The 20,698-nt window shown below is 41.4% G+C and overlaps 1 protein-coding gene and 2 non-coding genes across 14 annotated transcripts; all 3 read right to left on the bottom strand.

Moving 5' to 3' along the window:
• Positions 1–621: 621 nt before the first annotated feature.
• Positions 622–19,002, bottom strand: KHDC4 (KH domain containing 4, pre-mRNA splicing factor). 12 transcript variants are annotated; one of them, XR_014844088.1, is made up of 14 exons: positions 18,925–19,002; positions 18,206–18,422; positions 14,322–14,450; positions 13,888–13,967; positions 12,696–12,748; positions 12,280–12,443; positions 11,287–11,498; positions 10,232–10,292; positions 7,582–7,639; positions 7,087–7,340; positions 4,652–4,831; positions 3,602–3,686; positions 2,809–2,900; positions 622–1,879 (listed from the first exon to the last, which is right to left on the bottom strand). XR_014844088.1 is itself a non-coding variant. In XM_085022780.1 (14 exons), exons 6-14 carry the CDS (start codon positions 12,408–12,410, stop codon positions 1,680–1,682), a joined length of 1,320 nt encoding a protein of 439 aa, XP_084878906.1. In that variant the 5' UTR covers positions 12,411–12,443; positions 12,696–12,748; positions 13,888–13,967; positions 14,322–14,450; positions 18,206–18,422; positions 18,925–19,002; the 3' UTR covers positions 622–1,679. The 12 variants fall into 12 exon arrangements, 3 of the variants coding, with proteins under 3 accessions (XP_084878906.1, XP_001928683.3, XP_084878905.1); XR_014844089.1 differs by having other exon boundaries at positions 3,602–3,714; positions 7,087–7,239; XR_014844090.1 differs by having other exon boundaries at positions 7,087–7,239.
• LOC146404054 (small nucleolar RNA SNORA42/SNORA80 family) lies at positions 6,156–6,291 on the bottom strand. Its single transcript, XR_014845020.1, has one exon. It is a non-coding gene; the product is annotated as a small nucleolar RNA SNORA42/SNORA80 family (small nucleolar RNA).
• LOC146404053 (small Cajal body-specific RNA 4) lies at positions 11,854–11,984 on the bottom strand. The gene has a single exon (XR_014845019.1).
• Positions 19,003–20,698: the final 1,696 nt, after the last annotated feature.

Genomic DNA, 20,698 nt, shown 5'->3' with positions numbered 1-20,698 from the left:
AATTTTCTGTTGCAACTTCTGCCCATCCTTCTTCCTTTCTAAGCATGTTTTTCCAAGAATACTTATATTTCCTGGAGTTCCCGTGGTGGCTCAGTGGGAATGAACCCAACTAGCACCCATAAGGACACAGGTTCGATCCTTGACTTTGCTCAGTGGGTTAAGGATCCAGAGTTGCCGCGAACTGTGGCTCAGATTCGGCACTGCTGTGGCTGTGGTGTAGGCCGGCAACTACAGCTCCGATTCACCCCCTAGCCTGGAAACTTCCATATGCAATGGGTGCAGCCCTAAAAAGCCAAAAAAAGAAAAAGAATACTTTCACTCAGTCCTTTTAACCACATTCAATAAAGGAGGGCAAGAAAATGAAAAGGAAAAACATCCACCATAACAATCCTTTACATTTCACTTGGACTTTGCAGGGTTTACTTTGAAAAGTCATAAAACACTTGGAACTAAAAGAAAAAAATTAAAAAAACAAAAAACAACAACTTGGAACTAAATGCAAACTCTTGGGTCCAGGTATGTATTTTTCTGATGGGGGTTATAGTATGCTGTGAGCAAAAAAGTTTATGAATTTTAGTGCATGGATACGTTGTGGAAGAAAGAACAGAGAAACCACAAGCAGAATATTTATACATTTATTTATAATGAAATTATGTTCTAAATATTTACAACATATAGGAAACCAGAGGATACATTTATACAAAGCCAGCCTGCAAAGTATTCAAATGTGCAAAAATGATAGTTCAATATCTCAAACTACTCCTGGTTCAGCAGACTAGCTCCTTCACTTTCACACATCAATATTTGATACAAAAAAAGTTCTTTTGGCAAAACCTGTAATGCCAAGAAAAAGGACAAGTCGCAATCTCAGTCACTAAGTCCACCATTCTATTGCGAGCAGTCAAATCTCTCTATTTTCGCTGCAACCAGTTCTGAGAGAGACAGACCACTGGGTTTCATTTCTGTGATGAGTTCTGACCAGCTTTTGATCAAGCAGTTTTCTCTGACCCACTTGAAGACAAGGAGCTTAGACGGGCAATAAAAACAGCAATGGCTCTCTGAGACGAGAGTGCCTGAAGGTGCCAGCTTTGGATCATCCCAAAGAAATAAAGAAAACCTTCAATTCCCCAGGATCCAGCTATATTCAACAGTTTTAAATTAGTAAAACCACGTTTTCCAAAACAAAGAATCCAAAAATGAAACAGGGACGCAGGGGTTCTTAGATCTAAGTACTGAAAAGAAAGGATGGTCTTAAAATCATTTCCCCACTAATAAATAGTAAGGCTTTGTTTGGAACCAGTTATTATCAAAATTGACCAAACAGTAGTAAAATACAAATAAAACTTGGTTTACGTCAGAATAAGGGCTATTCATTTGGAAAAGGCTGGACCAGGTCAAGTGTATATCGGAATGACCCTGTTGAACGAGCACATTTCACCAACTGTTAAAAAGCTTCTGAGACAAATCTGTGATTCTAAGTAAATTTTAACAGATGCTATGCCGCTGCAGATTTAAGGATGTTTTAAAAAGAATGGAACCCCTTTAAGAAAGGAGACACTCATCTCTGACTTCTTCAAAGGTCCAAGATGGTTCCTAGGACAGGCCCCAGAGTCTTGTTAAATCGAATGCATGCATTATTGCTAAAGAGTCACCAAGGCTCAAAACTCTTCCACTGTTGCCTATGGGGCCATCCAGAATGGCATCTGTTGTTTAGCTCGTGGTTGTGATGAAGGGTACTGATATCCCAAACTCCAGCCCTGTGGAAAACTACTTGCATTTTTATGACCGCCATGTTCCTCCTCTTCGTCAGAAGAATCTGCAGCATAAGCCACCAAACCAAATCCCTTCTCCGTAGTTTTCATCTTCTTGACTGGATAATCTAGAATAGAGAAAGACAACCCCAACCCCAACCCCCACCAAGAAGGAAAAAAAAAAAAAAAAGATAATACCACAAATTCGTTAATTTAAAAAAAAGATGTTAATTGTAATTGGTTAGTTGGACACCATTTTGAGGTCACAGGGTCAATGGTCACCCAAAAACGTTGAAGATCACACGAAAAACAGCACCAGCATCAGCAAATGTGAATCCACCAGAACCATGTAAGAAAACAGAGAAAGAAAAAAGAAACACAAAAAAAAAAAAGAAAAAAAAAGAAAAAAGAAAAAAAAAAAGGAAAGTTAGCAAGTGAGTCTCTGGAGGCTGATATTTCACCTTTTAAAGAGTTAAAAGAAAAGAAGTTAAGAAAAGAAAAAAAAAAAGTATTTTCTTCTGTTCATTTTTATTACGACTACAGGCAAAGAACAAAAATGATCCCATTCATGGACCTCTCCAGGATTTAGCATTCTGGGATACCAAGAAGCAACACTTTAAAAAACAGCCACTTGGCTGACCATTCCCAACCTACAGAGCTATGAGGGGAGATGTGGCTCATATCCCCAAACAAAGAAAAATCAGTATTTAAGCCTGTATCAGATTACATCCAGTATTCAAACAACAAAAGCAACAAAATTTTGAAATGACCTACCAATCATTTAGTTTTTCTTAGGGTTTTAATGTCATTGATGCTATGTATAAAATATAAGTTGACTGACTCTTTTCTAGACACACGTCGGTTGAAAATAAAAGGCTGCGTAACTACATGCTGTCCTTATAAATAAAAAAAAAAAGTATTCTCATTAGCCAGTAGATTACAGAGGTTGGATTAAGCACCTGAATGAGTCGCACCTGAATGAATCTCAGGTTAGAAAACTAACAGTTTAAGACCCGTCTTAGCCACTCCCTTGTTCCCCCAGCTACACCTTACTCACCATGGCTCCCTGTTAAAGTCCCAGACCCATTCCTTTCATCAGACTCTGTTTTTATTCCAGTCACTGGAAAAGCTGGTGGAGGCATCAACTGCCTGTTAAAAGAAAAAGTTAAATATTCTTTCAGACAAATTCAACCCGTTTCAACATCTCCAGTAGATAAGAAGTGGAGTAACAGTACAGTCTGCATATAATCTTTCAAGTTTATTTTAACCAATAGTTTCAACCTTTTCCACCTGATTCCCTTATTTTTCAAGTTGTTATCAAGTTCTAAGATTATAAGGCTATGATAGAATGAATAAATAAATATGGATAAAACAGATATAACAGAATGAATGAGTAAGAAAGAATGAACTATTGTGATCGGTCAGCTCCAACTTATGATGGCTAACATAACATAGAAAAGGAGAATTCAAGCACTGGATGGCAGGTCGGAGTTCCAATCAAGTACCTCCATCCATGATATCCTAAGACTCCAAGCTGCCAAAATGGCTTGTCATTTTACTGTCTACCCTTAGGAAAATGGCCAAGACACAGACAATGAAAAGTAAAGGAAGATAACTCAATAATCAAGTCCAGAATTATTCAAGGCTGACTATAACTGCTGCTAAGACTGTGTAATGGATATCATATTTTCCATTACTGCATCTATTACAACAAACAGCAGCTTGTTTGAGCCAAATGATTTCATTTCAGTTTTACAACATAGAAGCTCACAGCAATTAACACTATCCACACTAATGGTGCAAAAAAATAACACCTGTATATTCATATAGTTATGTTCCAACCAGCTTACCTGTCCCTCTCTCGCTCTTTGCCTGAGGAACTTGCTGGCTTCGATCCTGCACCTTCAATCTCATTCTGACTGGAGAAGCCTGTACCTAAATTAGTCATATGAATGGGTCCATGCTATGAGCAGAAAAATACAGTAGCATTAGCAAATCTACAACTGCTGTATTGACTTTAGCTCCTTAATGTAACTGTCAAGTGCCTCATCTTTCTGATAAACTGCAGTAAGCTGCACTACATAGCTCTTTGGGACTTGGAGTATAACTACAGTGGGAGTAGATTATTTTTCTCCGTAGGACTTGGTCAAGTCTGTTGTGATTCTCATTATGCCATGTCTGTATGTTCTCAGCTATCCATGACTTAAACTTGTCTGTATAGACCTACTCATAAAAACTACAAAAATGCTCCAAAATTTGTTTCAAAGAATGTTTCAAGGATTCAGGCAAAAAGGGTGCTTCTCCTGATAAAACCAAATTGTGCCTAAAGTACATATGTCAACAATCTTAAAAAGACTCATTAGTAATGACTGTATATAATTATGTACATGCACAGAATCACTGCATTTCTGGTGTTTTTTTTTTTTTTTTTTTTTTAAAGGGGTGTAGGAATTGGAGAAAGGCATCACCCTCCTTTTTAGGAGGGAGAAAGAGAACAGCAAATTGAAAGCCAAGGTTTTAAATACAAACCATAATGGTAGAATGCTAGCTCTTCCCTACGTATTTCACTAAAAACTATCAGAGGCTTTCAAGTCTGCTGCATAAAAAGGAAGTGCACAATTCTACAGAACTTCCAGATGTTAGTCACAGGAGACTTATCTCTAGGTGGAGAGCTTTGTGTTCTCTTATCACACTGACCCCAAAGATTAAAACCTGCACAAAGGGAATCACTCTCGCTTTAAATTATTCCCCAAGGATGAATGATCTATTCTAAACAGATTCCAGAAAGCAGAAATCCTAGTATTGGGAGGACGGTTGATATAAATGTGAATTTATCTTTCTTTTAAGGGAGAATACAGTTGGTTAAGATGAAGAAAATAAGACAGGATATTTTATTTAACCTGGTATCCAAGAAGTCCAGATTCTCGTTCATCTGGTAGCTCCTCTGTGAATCGCCTCTTCTGTGCCTGGGGTTGACTTGGGAGTGGGGGCTGGGGCTGGGGCGGGGGCGGGGGCTGGGGGCCGGCAGGCAAGGCAGTTTTGACAGGAGCAGCAGGAATAAAAGGCCCACTCATCGGACTCTGGGACCAAAACAAACCAAGGAAAAACGTGTAAGAATACCCATCTCAACGATTAACATTAAAGATTACAATGTACTTTAATGATCAGTTAGGTTTCATATGGACCTTTCCTCTTCTGATGAAAATAAGAACCATAGTCTCCTTCAGGTATAATTTGTTAAAGAGTTATCACCTCGTCTTCCCACCTTCCTGGTAGGGGAACGTGAAAGTGACAAACTCTACAACTCAGGAAAAACCTGCTGCACATTCTGGCCATTAGCAGAAAACATGATTATTAACAAACAATAGACACTCCAGCCATTTACTTAGTCCAGAAGTTCTCAGGCAAGAACATTCTCTTATTTAAAGCCCTTTAATCAATGTAATTAGTGCTTTCTAAATCATAAATGCAGCTAATACTTATGGTAAAGACAACTTCGTCTATCACTCCCATGAGTCAGGTGTTATATCAAGAGCCAGTCTGTCTAATATTTTAAGAGGTTGTTCCAAAACGGAATGAGAGATGATCAAAAGATAGGCATATTAGGGAAAACAAGCACTTCTAAAAGGAAAACTCTTATTAATAACAACTAATATTTACTGACCGCTTAGATTATCTTGCTTAATCCTGGCAACTCTTTGAGGTATGATCATTACGGGTTTCTGTTTGTTTCTTGCTTTTTAGGCCAGCAACCGCTGCATATGGAAGTTCCCTGGATAGGGTTCAAATCAGAGCTACAGCTGCTGGCCTACAGCACAGCCACAGCAACTCGGGACCTGTGCCTCATCTGTGACCTACACCACAGTTCATGGCAAAGGCCAGATCCTCAACCCACTGATGTGAGGGATGGAACCCAAATCCTCATGGATACTAGTCAGATTCGTTTCTGCAGTGCCACAACAGGAACTCTGCTCATTTTATATATAAGGAAAACCAAAGCCTCGAGAGGTTAAGTTCTATCCCAAGATTACACAGCTCAAAAACGGGGAAGCATCACGAACCCTGGAAATCTATCTCTAGACCCCAGTTCTTTTTTTTGGCCACATCCGTGGCATTTGGATCAAACCTGGTCCAGGGATCAAACCTGCACCACAGCAGCCACCCAGGCTGCCACAGTGACAATGCTGGATCCTTAATCCAGAGTCACAAGATAACGCCCTCAAAATCCCAACCTCTTAACCACTCTGCTACACTCTAACTACAAAAGAATGTGGCACAAAGTTGCAGAACTATAGCTCTGCCTAAATATAAAATGTAAAATAATGATTATGATTAGGAATTAATGATTAGGAATGATTAGGAACCACAAGCAGAATTTAGTTCACAAGCCCTTTTTTGGTTTTACACTGTACAACCCCCTTCAGTGCTCACAGCCCACAGGTAAGGAGGCTGGGCAATGGTTCAAGGTTGTAAGTTACTCTGGCATGGTACACTATGAGAGGCCCACAGAGGAGGACCCGCCATAAATCCATTACCATGCTCCCAATTGTCTCTCCCCTGCCTCTAGGAAGGACTGTAGATAATCTGGATGAGCTGGCTACTTACTCTTTTCTAAAATTCTAGTTTTTTCCCCACCTTGAGAAATATATACCAGCATTTATAATCCTTGAGTTTTGGAAAGTTCATATATATCTTGCCCTAGGAACACCTGTATATGGTTTAATATTTCTCCTAAGAGTAGTACATCAGTTCCAATCACTTAGATGCATGGGGTACAGCAGCTCTTCTTGAGAACTTTTTTGTTTTTCGAGAACTTTCTTAACACCGCAAAGCCAGGGGCAGGCAAACTATGATTTTTTAAATTTTATTTTATTTTTGGCTGCACTTGTGGCATACAGAAATTCTCACGCCAGGGATTAAACCCGTGCCACAGCAGCAATCTAAGCCACTGCGGTGACCAACAATGGATCCTTAACCTACTGCGCCACCAGGGAACTCCCAAACTACGACTCTTGATTTTGTAAATCAAGTTTCATGGGAACACAGTGATGCTTATTCATTTGGTATTGTCTGTGGCTGCTTTTGACATGACAGCGACTGTATGCCCACAAACCCTACAATATTCATCATTCAGCCCTTCACAGAAGCTCTATGTACACACTATTCCCAAGTAGTCAGGTAGTTTCGTGGTCAGAACACAGGAAGAATACAATAGAGAAAACAAATCCCTCACATCACATATCACTTCTGAATAATACCACCCCCTTGCTGTCCCCTCCCGGTTGCAATTTTTCCTAATTCAGTGGGAGCAATGTTCCATATCCTGGCATCCTACCTGTCCAGTGCTAGCTGGAGGCTGCACTTGTGTTATCGGGTATTGTGTTGGCACAGGTGGAACTCCAGTAGGTAATGCTGGCAAGACTCCAGGTGCCAAAGAAACAGCTGGTGGCACTATGCTTGGTACTCCATAGGGAGGTTGAACTGGCTGCTGAGGAGGGGGAACAACAGGGTAACCAGACTGATAGCCATTGGATGGATAATATGGTGGTTGAGGAGGGACACTACTTATAGCAGAGGGTTGTGTATAGCCTGAGGGGGGAAGAAAAAAAGTGTTTAATCAGCTGCAGCAGAATGAGACATTTTAGCTGAATACTAAACTTAATCTCTAGGGAAGAAAAACTTCTGAGGCACAAATGGCTTTCCAAATTACCCTGAGTTGAAGGGAACATTAGCAGTGCCCAGGCACAGTAAAATCTAGCCTCAAGTATCATATTTTATACATAAATTATCACTAGCAAGATATTTTTCAAACACTTCAAGACATACACACCTGGTAAAGGGACGGCAGTATTAATCTGATTCACAAATCTAGAGTATTCAGCATGAACCTGAAAGAGAAGGGAAAACAAATCAATATGGTCAGACCCAAATCTCTGAGAGTGTAATTCTAGGACCAAAGCAATCAGGAATGAAAACACTTCCACTGATGTTTCAAGCAAATTCAGACTTGTTTAAATTCTTTTTTTTTTTTTTTTTGGTCTTTTTGCCATTTCTTGAGCCGCTCCCTCGGCATATGGAGGTTCCCAGGCTAGGGGTCCAATCGGAGCTGTAGCCACCGGCCTACGCCAGAGCCACAGCAACACGGGATCCGAGCCGCGTCTGCAACCTACACCACAACTCACGCAACGCCGGATTGTTAACCCACTGAGCGAAGGGACGGAACCCGCAAGCTCATGGTTCCTAGTCAGATTCGTTAACCACTGTGCCACGACGGGCACTCCTAGACTTGTTTAAATTCTAATAAGGAACACCTATAAATTATTAAGCCAGATCTAGAGAACCAGGAGCATGGACATCAGCATTCCAAATCTGTCCCCCCACCCCCAGCAAAATCGACCCAATTCTGGGGTACAAAATCATTCAGAGATCCACAGAAATTAAAGACTTATAAAAATGTTAAGTTCTATCACTGTAGAGAAATCGTTCATTCTTTTATTTTACTTTTAAATTTTATGGTTGCATTTGGGGCATATGGAAGTTCCCAGGCCAGGGATTGAATCAGAGCTGCAGCTGTGGCAATGCCGGACCCTTTAACTCACTGTGTCAGGCCAGGAATCACACCTACACCTGCTTAGCAACCAGAGAAGCTGCAATCAGTCTTTTTTTTTTTTTTTTTTTTTTTTAAAAAAGCCGTTTCAGGGCCACACCCACGGGATATGGAAATTCCCAGGCTAGGGGTTGAAATCTGAGCTGCAACTACTGGCCTACACCACAGCCACAGTAATGTGGGATCTGAGTCATGTCTGTGACCTACACCACAGCTCACAGAAACGCCAGACCCTTAACCCACTGAGCGAGGCCGGGGGTCAGTCAAACCTGAGTCCTCATGGATACTAGTCAGGTTCGTTACCACTGAGCCACAATGGGAATTTCCTGCGACCACGTTCTTAACCCACTTTGCCCCAGTGGGATCTCCCATTCTTCATTTACTAGGTAATCTACCTTACCTTCAAAGACCTCATAGCTTAATGAAGGTTTAGTACTCCCCACCTCTGGTTCTTCATCATAAGCATCTGACTAAGTCCAACTTCAGGTGGCAACAAAGAAGATGGGGAATAGTCAGGGAAGTTACATGGTACAAGGTTTGGTATCAGGTTACCTCACAAAAGCAAAGAAAACAGCTTCATCCCAAAAGGGCACCCTTAAATGCCAAATAACATATTCAATCATCCCAAACCTGAATTTCAAACCTAAAAACAGTCTTATGGTTTAACTTCTGGTTATCTGATTACTGAATAAAAAGAATGGCTAGTCAAAGAAGCAATTATCCCAAAGGCACTGCCAATTGGTTTTAAACTATTATAGCTAAAGCTGATATTAAAAAGAATTTGGAGAGTTCTTTTTAATATTGGCTCAGTGGTTAACAACCCAGTTAGTGTCCATAAAGATGTGGGTTCGATCCCTGGCCTCGCTCAGGATCCAGGATCCTCGCTTAAGGATCCAGGTTAAGGACTGCTCCAGTGTTGCAGTGAACTGTGGTGTAAGTCGCAGACGTGGCTCAGATCCAGTGTGGCTGTGGCTATGGCGTAGGCCAGCAGGTGTAGCTCCGATCCAACCCCTAGCCTGGGAACCTCCATAAGCCACAGGTACTGCCCTAAAAAAAAAAAAAAAAAGAGAGAATTTGGGGCACTCCCACTGTGGCACAATAGGATCAACAGAGTCTCTGCAGCAGCAGGAACTCGGGGCAGTGGATTAAGGATCTGCTGTTGCCACATAGATCACAACTCCAGCTTGGATTCATTCCCTGACTTGGGAATTCCATGCCACGTGGTAGCCAAAAAAAAAAAAAAAAAAAAGAATGTCCACCATAAATAACTTGACCAGGACGAGTAAAAGTATTATTTAAATAACTGACAACATTGAGATTCTATAATACTGGAAATTTCAAAATTCCATACTAAAATAGCTGCTGAAGAAGAAATGCAAGCCAACTGTGACTCTGGCTAGGGGAAACTGACTTCCTTACAGAGAATTATTACTTGCTAGAATGATGTAATGGTTTGAATAGAGCGTGTCCCCACCACCCGTAATTCATGTCTGCCTGGAAACTCCTTTATATGGAAACAAGGCCTTTGCAGATGGAAGAGGTCATTAAGATGCAGTCATACTGGATCAGGTTGGGCCCTAAATCAGAGGAAGCAGAGTTATGTGGACACAAGGCTAAGAATTCCGAGGACTGTAAGTCCTAATCACAGGAAGCACATAGAGAGGAGTCTCCCTCAGAGCCTTCAGAAGGAACCAACCTTGCTTCTGGACTTCTGGCTTCCTGAACTGTGAGAGAATAAATGTCACCCAGTTTGTGGTAATTTGATATGGCAGCCGTAGAAAACTAATCCAGGTAGCAAAACAGCTAAGACACTGTCCAAAGTGGCAGTAGATCTTCTAAATGAGTATCCGACAGATAAATAAATAAAACTCACTGTTTGCAAGAGATTCTCACAGAGCTTCTTGGCAGCAGCCAGGCCTTCTGGTTTGGGATGACTGCAAAGAAGTAAGAACCAAGAAATTTTAAGGAGAGAAAAAGGAACGATACAAAATTCTGCTTCCACTTTGTATGCTATTTTATAAATGTAATATATTCAATTTTGCACAAATCTAAGCTTCTGAAAAATCACAAAATAGAAACACAAAGTCATTTAAACCTTTCAAGATATAGTATCATTAGGAGTTCCCGTCGTGGCGCAGTGGTTAACGAATCCGACTAGGAACCATGAAATTGTGGGTTCGGTCCCTGCCCTTGCTCAGTGGGTTAAGGATCCAGCGTTGCCGTGAGCTGTGGTGTAGGTTGCAGATGCGGCTTGGATCCCGCGTTGCTGTGGCTCTGGCGTAGGCTGGCGGCTACAGTTCCGACTCGACTCCTAGCCTGGAAACCTCCATATGCAGCGGGAGCAGCCCAAGAAATAGCAAAAAGACAAAAAAAAAAAAAAAAAAAAAAAAAAAAGATATCATCATAGGTTTTTTGGTTTTTGCGGGGGTTTTTTTTTGGCTGCACCCGCACGCAGCATGTGACAGTTCCTGGACCAGAGATTGAACCTAAACCACAGCAGTGACAGCACCAGATCCTTAACCCACTGAGCCATAGGGAAAACTCCAATATTGCAACAGGAGTGTAAATGAAAGTTATTTTAGGCTCATCACAGCTTATTTTATGATCATAGACTCATATAAAACCCAGAGATTTGAATACTAAAAAAACCCCCTCTACCTCTTCAGTTTTTGGCTGCGCCTACAAGCATGCCGAAGTTGCCAGGCCAGGGATCGAACCTAAGCCACAGCAGTGACAATGCTGAATCCTTAACTGTTAGGCCACCAGGGAACTCCCTCTTAACACAGTTTTTATTAACTAATTAAGAGTTATTACTGCTATTTTTACCTAAGTTCTCATGTTACTACTTATTAAGCCCAATCTTTGAGTCATTCCTGCTTGTACTGATCAAGTAGCCAAATGTCCTCAGCACCACCAACCAATCCATACCTGATGTAAATGTACATAGGTTCAAAAGCTTCTCGGCCAGATGCTGGCTCAATGCAGCCCGAACCTTTTCCTCGTAGGAAGACTTTGGCACCGGTTTCAATCTGAATGTGCTGCAAATAGGAGCAGCCTGGACCTTCCACTTTCTCCTTGACATTAAAAGTGGGCACGGCATGTTCTAGACCCACGAATAATTTATCTTGAACATAATGCATCTGTAGAAGAACAGAATACCTCAAATGAAACAGAGAATACATAATTAAATCCTAATCTTGAAAATTATTACGCAAAATACTTTAATCCCCCAGATACTTCCAATCACTTCCAGAATAAAGATCCCCTGTAACTTCTACCACGAGCCTAAAAAATAAACCCTATGAAGGAGCTTCATTTAAATGCAAACCACATATTCTATGTACATACCTATAACACCCATACCTCTTCTAGTCAGTGAAATCTATGCAAGAGGTGAAAGCCCAAGATTGAGTACTGAGTAAGCACACCCACTTACCCCAACTAATGTAAGCTGAAAGCAACACAGCAAAGACAGTCTCCTGAGAGACTGGAGCAGAATGTCGGGTAGTACAGTCAGCCCTGTGATATTCTTCAGTGAGGGCTGCTCTCTCCAACCCCTTTTATTCTAGGAGGAGTGTATCAGCAGAGTCTTGCTTCATCAGACTCAGCCTTCTTAGTCCTCCAGCTGCCATCAAGTTTTACAAATTTAAATCAAACCACTGACTTCAAAATGTACAGTGTGTATACCCCAATCTATCAATCCCTCTTTTAGAGGATTTTGGTATAAAGAAATGCGTATTTCAGATGTTCACTACAATGTCTTGGAAGCCTAAACAGCCCACTGAAGCTATCAATGGCAAGTAATTTTCAGGTTGGAATTTCAGGATTTTCTTTTTTTTCCTTCATGCTTTGTGTAGTATTTGCCAAGTATCATTTTTACAGAAATGATAACGCTGTTAATCATCTCTCTGCAAAACATACCCCTGACTGGAAGGGAGGCTTCTGGCTAACAGCTGGGGACAGCTGTGCAATGGGCGCTGGCTGGTGATAGACAGTGACTGTTGCACCATTAAAAGTGGGACTTGTCCCTGTTGCAGCTTTGACCACCCCATTGGTAATAATTTCTTTGATTCTGTTTACAGCTCCTAGGGAAAAACACAGATAGTAAGATATTATACCAAAGACATAAACACACTGACTAGTACCCAATGATAAATATAGGCCAAGGCTCAATTACTCATGTTTTAATCCATTTTATAGATTACCCCAGTACATCCATGAGTAGTTCATAAAGAAGAATTAGAACAGTCATTAGGAACAATTTGTCAACTTACTACAAACAGTCCTGTACTTTGCCCTTCACAAAAAGCAGTACGTGAGCCAAAACCATTACTTACTGTCTACTAATTCCCGTGTCTGGCCTTGGACATGAAGATATAAGGGACGATCCCTATAAAGAGAAACATAAAATGATGATCCCAAACTAGTCGTAACAAAAGGAGCCAAATGGGTCACCAAATCTAATTTGTAATGTTCAAGGTTTCCACAAAAGTAAAACAGACTATATACATGGAGATGGCTACTGCTAGTTACTTTCTAAGAAGACGGTTTTATAGCTAGGGAATGAATTAACTTTCCTGGTGCTTAAAGTTAACAGGGCCACACAGAGATCAAAACTGCTCTTAGGGGCTTATGAATACCAGTATCCAGTTAACTAGATACCCCAATGCTTGAGAACAGAATTCCTCTTTGTTGTCTGTCTATTAAATTAAGGGCAAATGTGCTCTTGGCTACCCAAACTAATGAGACAAGAGTGATGGTGGCATATAAACAAATTTGTTCAAAGGCCCACACCCAACTGGAAAAGACTCTCTACATTCTAAATGTAAAGGGGCTTAGATTGTGATTACAATAATGGAGAAGGTGATCAAATAATCATAGTTAATAAAATGCTGCAGGTATAAAATTAACTGTGTTCCAAATAGCAACCAACAACATAAACAAAGTTAAAATATAATTTTGGTTTGGGGTGGGGAGCACATTTCCCTCCTAATTATATTTAATTTAAGCCAATGTGAAAAATGTTTCACTGCCTGAATATCTGCCCACAAAAATTCATAATGGAAGTAATGAAACTAAACTGAGATGAAACCTTTGCATGAATAGCCCACAACCTACAATCATCAGAGGTAATAAGGAATTTGATAAGAGTTTTTCTTGAAAAGGGAGATTATGAAAAACCATGAACCCATTTTTGGGGGGAAATACTTCCATGAGAAAAAGTTTAGTGATATATATCTTAAACGTTAACAATATTATTTTCTTTTACACTTTGGTATAACTTTTTTTCCCTCCAATAAAAGCACTAACTGTGAGATGAAAAACCAAAGAGAGGAAACAGCTGCCAACACTTCTAACATCTGTTTGAGATGTCCCAAATTCTGCTATAAAGCACAGGTGTGTGCAGCGTCTAACCATACATATACACACACACACACACACACACACACCCCCTACGAATGAAAAACATGAAGCTAATGTGAGTCCTAAGTGCAGTCCTTCCCCAAAGCAGAGGACATGCATACATACCCTGGTCCTACTTTGGCCTTCTCCTCAGTTGTCATGAACCTCCCTCGAGTTGACACTGCAGCCCCACTAAGTCGGCTGATCTAAAAAGGAAACATTCTATCAAAAAGATGACGTGGCAGTTGACTTCAATGACAGGCAGCAGGACAGATTCTCCCCATTCACTGATTCCCCCATGAGGCAGCAAAGAGTTCTCTCTTCTCTGAAATTTTGATCTCATTGTTTCTTACTCAAAACTAACTCAAGGAACTCACCCGTACCTCTTTCTTTACCTTCATTAAGACGTTCTTCCACAGTTAAACCCAATCCTGATTCTGCAGATTATGACTCAAACCCACTAATAAATATCTGACCCCTGCTTGTGTTTAGAGGCCATGGTTTTCTGAAACTACATCCACCCACCCCCACCTCCCCCAAAGAGGCCAACATCTCCACACCTCGTCTTGAGTCTGTCCTCGGGTCAGCAAGTTCCTACACGTGAGAGGCACGTCATTGATCTCTACTTCAGCTACGACCAGGTCATCCTTGCTTTTATTGCTAGTTAGGCCTTTGCCGGGGGCCTGAAGCTACAAAAAGAGAAGTTAGATTACAACGTTTCTATGATGAAAAAATATCTTTTCATTGTCCCATTTACAACTACCTCTTCCCAAGTGCCACCACCTTCTTAGCTTTACCTGCCTGCAAACACAGCTGGAAATAGTCCTTGGTCATTCTTCATAAATGAAATGACAAGCAAACAGAACCTCACTCAAATGATATTAAGTACAGTCAATTTACTTAAAGGTCAACATCAGATTTCTCTGTCTTGGCCACGTGTGCAGTTTTATGATCATGTAATCATAGAAACTCCACCATCTAGAAGCTGCAATCTCCAAAAGGAAAATTAAAGGGCCAAGTTATGGGTCTTTACAGCTCAATTCGTTAGCTGTATGTCTACGAAAATATAGGGTAGAGGCCACGCACAACTTTAGTCCAACAACCCATACATCTCGTTTGTGTAATGAGAAGCTGCTTTTGTGCCAACGCTACAGTCACAACACATCCAGTTCAGCATCAAGTTCCATCCTTACAGGGACCTCAGAAACCCTTAAATTGTACCTAATTCACATCTCATTATTCTCTATTAAGGAGGAACAAAGAGAATGAATAAAAAGCCAGGTAAGATCCTAAAGCCTGATCTGTTTTCTCTCAATTTAAACCACAGGCAACTCCAAGAGAGCTGGATATGAGCGTTAAAACTGGAAAAAACTTTCATCTCAAAAGATGGCCTCCCCCAACCCTTGGTTGCCTGGGACAGCTCAAAGAAGGTAAAGTACAGGTTCTTCGCATATTAGGCACATTTTTTTTTTTAACTTCTTTAAAAAAAAAAAAAAAGGTATTGAAGTGCAGTTCATTTACCATGTTGTACAGTTACACTGTTTAAATGTGGAGGCAAACGAAATAAACTCAGTATCTCTTCTGTTTTATTTAGCCCCCCTCAGAATGCATTTACACTTCTTCTCTCACTGAATCCTTATGGCCACCTTTAAAAGTACAAATCACTGTTGTCCAGCAGGACTTCCTGTTCTCTACTTGGCAGTTCAACATGGGTGACGTTACCCATGTTTATTGAGCACGTGAAATGTGGCTTGTGTGACAAAAAAAATCCCCCCAAAAACAAAACAAAAACCCATCCTAAATCTTAAATTTACCTTTAACTCAAATTTTCATTTAATAGCCACATGTAGCTAATGACTACTGGACTGGGCTACACAGGTATCTATTACCAATCCCACCACAGATGGGGAAACTGAGGCTCAGATGTCAAAGCCACACAACCAGGAACTGGGGATTCTGGATTTCTAACCTAGGTATTCTGATTCTAAATACAGTATTTATGCACCATGCTACCTCCTGCTGAGTTCAATTACCTTCTCTCTCTCTTTTTTTTTTGTTGTTTAGGGGCACACCTGAGGCATATGGAAGTTCCTGGCCTAGGGGTGGAATTGGAGCTGCAGCTGCCAGCCTACACCACAGCCACACAGGATCCGAGCTTCATCCTCAACCTACACCACAGCTCTCATGGCAACATCGGGTCCTTAACCCACCAAGTGGGGCCAGGGACAGAACTTGCATCCTCATGGATACTAGTTGAGTTAGTCACCGCTAAGCCACAATGGGAACTCCCTCGATCACCATTTTAGAGATTATTTTTTAGAGGAAAAAATGAGTCTAAATTATTAACATCGGTATTAAAAATTTTAACACTCAAGCATCCATCTTGCTTTAAGTATGTCTAAGGCCTCAGAAATAGACGACTCAATTTTTTCAAACCATAAAAATACAATGAACAACAAACTTCCAATTCACTAAAAGTTTTCACCAATTCCGCAGAACTTGATTATTAAATCATCCACACAGGTTCCAGCCTGGTAAACGTTGTTGATGTTATCTACTAATAAACTGGAAGATTGACGAATTGCATTTTCATTCTTTCTCCCCCTCCAGCTTTATTAAGGTATAATTGACACCAGCTTTACTAAGGTATAATTGACAAATAAAAATTGTACCTTTTTTTTGAACCTGTGGCATGTGGAAGTTCCTGGGCCAGGGATCGAACCTGTGCCACAGCTATAACCAGAGCCACAGCAGTGACAACACTGGATCCTTAACTCACTGAGCTGTGAGGGAACTCCTAAAAATTGTACATATTTAATGTGCACAACTTGATGTTCCGATATTTGTGCATCATTGTATTGTAAATAATCACCACAAACACACTAATTAACATATTCAACACCTCACATGAATTGCATTTTCAAACACAAAACTCATCTCTTCCCAGGTACCATGGAAGGCAATTTTTTTTTTTGTCTTTTTAGGGCCAAACCCACAGCATGTGGAGGTTCCCAGGCTAGTGGTCAAATCAGATGGAGCTGTAGCCAGTGGCCTACACCACAGCTATAGCAACACAGGATCCAAGCCGTGGCTGCAACCTACACCACAGCTCATGGCAACACCAGATCATTAACCCAGCAAGTCCACGCATCAAACCTGAGTCCTCATGGATGCTAGTCGGGTTCGTCAACCATGACGGGAACTTCGGCAACTTTTAATTTAAGCCAAAAGAATCCTTTTCAAACAATGACTATACTGGAATGAGCTACCTGGGAACACAATAAATTCTCTGAGAACTCTAGAGGCTTTCAAGCAACTGTCCAACATAACTCTGAAGCCAGACATCTGTGTCTACCATTTACAGATCTAGAACTAGTTACTTTCCATTCATGAACCTAATTTTCCTAATCTATAAACTGGTAACAATATCCCATTCCATAAAATTGCTATAACAATTTTTTTTAAAGAACAAAGCATGTCTTCTAACAATGCAAACAGACCTATACCCATTATCCTATAGAAAGATTCTATGGCAAGGTAAATTAAATGCTTCAAAGTTCAGACCCATATTAGTTGTAAGATTCTAATTATAATAGGGAGTATATAACCTAGGTATTCTGATTTCCTCAATTTGCATTAAAACAGCAAAAGACATATATATATATATATAAATTACTCATTTTAGTTCATGTCCAACAGCACTTTAATTAGGCAGTCATTAGAAATGTGAATCTACAGATTTTTTTTTTTTTTTTTTGGCCGCACCTGAGGCATATGAAAGTTTCTGAGCCAGGGATCTAATCTGCACCACAGCGGTGACCCAAGCCACTGCAGTGACAACGCTGAATCCTTAACCAGCTGCACCACAGGAGTACTCCTAAATCTATAGATTTAATTAGAGATATTTTAAAGCTCACCACGATTTATCTGATTTTCTCTTTTGACTTCAGGGGAAATGCACATGTATCAAAAAACCTATTACATCACTGCTTTAAATGATCATGTAGACAGAACTAGGGCTGAACTAAGGGAACACAGACAAAACAAGTTATTTGGTCCATAAATGTAACTTAGCCCAAGCAAAATTGCCTCCTAGGAGTTCCCATCCTGGCTCAGCAGAAACGAATCTAACATCCATGAGGATGCAGGTTAGATCCCTGGCCTTGCTCAGTGGGTTAAGAATCTGGTGTTGCCGTGAGCTGTAGTGTAGGTTGCAGACAGGGGGCTCAGATCTGGTGTGGCTGTGGCATAGCAGCTGCAGCTCTGATTTGACCCCTGGCCTGGTAACCTCCATATGCCGCTCCTGCAGCTCTAAAAAGAAAAAAAAAAAAAAAAAAACTAAATTACTGTACCCCCACCCCCGAGAGTGTCTCCTTAAGACAAATGATTGTGAGATTACAAGATTACAAACTGCAATCAGCAGAATCCCCTCAACTTCAAATACCTTCTCAGCAGCATTCTGAGTTGGTTTAAGCTTTCCTTTGGCCATAAGCATGGCATTGATCTTAGCAGCCACAGCAGCAGCAGCGTCCAAGGCTCCAGAGGGAGCAGCTGTGGAGCCCCCAGGGCTTCCCCCACTGCTGGTAACCTCCCCACCTGGGGCTGCTGGTGGCAGGAAGAGAAGGGGGGCTGGAGCTGGTTGGTCCCATTTGCTGCGGCGCCTACAGGAAGAGGAAAATATTAGGCCACAAAGTTTTTACTATTTTTCTCCCCTTACTACACCTTAGCACCCCATTTTCCCGCTATCAGGCTCCCTTTACACTTTCGAATCTACTATCAGAGCTAAAATTACCATCTCTCCTTAAACAGACAACCACTGCAATATTTCCCCAAATCCTCACTTCTTTCAACCCTTTTCCTGAATCTACTTCCTTTCTACTCCGTCATCCCTATTAAAAGATTCTGGTGTCCTACAACCCTTCGTTCTCACCTTCCCTTTTGGCTCGTCATTCCCAAAGTCCCTGCTTTTCTCCTTTCTCTGATCCCCGCTGGCCTTTTTCTGGGGCCCCAGGCCTGCTCACGATCCTTCGCCCCCAAAGTCCGGCCCTCAAATACATACACTTCCCACCCAAGCGCCCCTCTACCCAGACGCTGCTTCCCATGATCCCTCCGCCTCTCCTGGGCCTCATGCTCGCTGCGATGCCCTCGCCAGAAAAGCTTTACCCGCCAGCTCCAGGATGTGTCGCGCTCCCCGCGGACATGGCGACCGGCTCTGATCAACCACCCGCCAACTACCCCACTACCTCCTTCCCGTCACTTCCGCCCCCAACGCCCTTACGCACAGCCTCTTCCGGTCGTGAGGCAAAGCGGTTCCGGTATAAAAGTCTATTCCGATTGGACTCCTGTTGATGTCAAGGCTTCTGGCCTTATTTGAAACAGATGGGGTGTGGCCTTCCTGCTTGCGCTTTCCCTTGAGAAAGATGGCTGCTAAATCTCATATTAAGGAAGAATTGGGGCAAGAAGAATCCATCTTTCTTGTGGGCAAGTCGCTAGCCAAGAGTACAACACGCATGAGTAAGGAAAATTAAACAGGTTTCTCCCCAAATTCAGTCACATTCTTGTAGAGTCCCAGCCGCTGACCTGGGACAGCGCTTTCCCGCGGCTTTTGCAAACTTCAAGTTTCAGTTACCTGCTTAGGGAAAAGGAAAGGACTCATCCCAAAAATTATTTGAAGATTTTTTTCTTTTCATTTCTGCGCGCCTGTCCCTGTTTTAAGAGCAGGGGGTCCTGCCTTTCTGACACTTAGAATGTGGCGTGGTGGCCACGCCGGGTATTACATAGAATAGGTTATAATAAACAAAGGTGGAGAAGATAAATGCTCAACTTGGTGGAGCTAACACGCAAGTATTTGAAAGTCACAGAGCCCTTCCAGTGAGGGCTAAAGAAGTGACCCAGCCTAGGTTATGAAATGGGAACTCCAAGGAGTCTCTACATAGAATCAATAAAATACAATGCTATTCTTGCAAACAAGTTTATGTACTGACAGGATTAACAGAATACAAATTCATTTAAAATTCACATTTTTAGGCGTCCCCGTTGTGGCTCAGTAGGTTAAAAACCTGACTAGTATCCATGAGGATGCAGGTTGGATCCCTGGTCCTGCTCAGGGACTTAAGTTGCTGTGGCTGTGGTGTAGGGCAGCTGCAGCTCCTGTTTGACTTCTATCCTGGGAACTTCCATGTGCCACACCTGTGGCCCTAAAAAAAAAATTTAAAGCCACATTTATAGTGTTTTCCCTTCAGCATTTAATAAATAAATGTCCCATATAAACATCTATTTCTGCATTCTTTTCTATTGCATGAATCTATTTTTTCCTTTGCTATAGTGTTTTGTGTGCGTGTGTGAGCTTTATTTGGGCCACACCTGTAGCATATGGAAGTTCCCAGGTTAGGTGTCGAATTGGAGCTACAGCTGCCCACCTACATCACAGTGACAGCAACACCAAATCTTTAACCCTCTGAGTGAGGGAACATTTAACCCAGGGCTTGAACCCACATCCTCATGGGTACTAGTCAGGTTCATTGTCACTGAGCCACAATGGGAACACCTGCTATAGTGCCTTTTTTTTTTAGTGTCTTTATTTCCTTTTTTCTTTTTCTTTTTCTTTTTTCTTTTTCTTTTTTCTTTTTTTCTTTTTTTTCAGTTGCACTAGCAGCATGTGGAAGTTCCTGGGCCAGGGATTGAACTTAGCCACAGCAGTGACAGGGCCTAATCCTTAACTATTAGGTTACTAGGGAACTCCTTTTTATTTATTCGTTTTTTCTTTGTTTCGGCCTGACCCAAAGCATTTGGAAGTTCCCAGGCCAAGGATGGAACCTGAGCCACAGCAGTGACAACACCAGACCTTTAGCCCTCTGCACCAGCAGGAAATTCCTATGATATATTACAATAGTTTTATGCCTACTTTAGAATCTGTTATGGTAAAGCCATTACACCT

The sequence above is a fragment of the Sus scrofa genome, chromosome 4, assembly GCF_054392235.1.
Source record: "Sus scrofa isolate SSC_HxYL_T2T_F1_AM1 chromosome 4, Sscrofa_HxYL_maternal_Yorkshire_Landrace_v2.0, whole genome shotgun sequence".
Classification (NCBI taxonomy): Eukaryota; Metazoa; Chordata; class Mammalia; order Artiodactyla; family Suidae; genus Sus; species Sus scrofa.
The sequence above is the reverse complement of the archived record's forward strand: the minus strand, read 5'-3'. Positions and strand labels throughout refer to the sequence as shown.

What these genes read in the sequence shown, in the direction of transcription:
- KHDC4 (XM_001928648.7), bottom strand. Translation starts at nt 18,962, where the DNA reads ATGTCCGCGGGGAGCGCGACACATCCTGGAGCTGGCGG. An exon ending in CTCAGAATGCTGCTGAGAAG is followed by an intron (nt 14,451 to 18,205) that starts GTATTTGAAGTT and finishes CTCTTTTTGTAG; the next exon opens with CTTCAGGCCCCCGGCAAAGG. An exon ending in GTGAGAATCTCTTGCAAACA is followed by an intron (nt 7,640 to 10,231) that starts GTGAGTTTTATT and finishes CTTCTCTTTCAG; the next exon opens with GTTCATGCTGAATACTCTAG.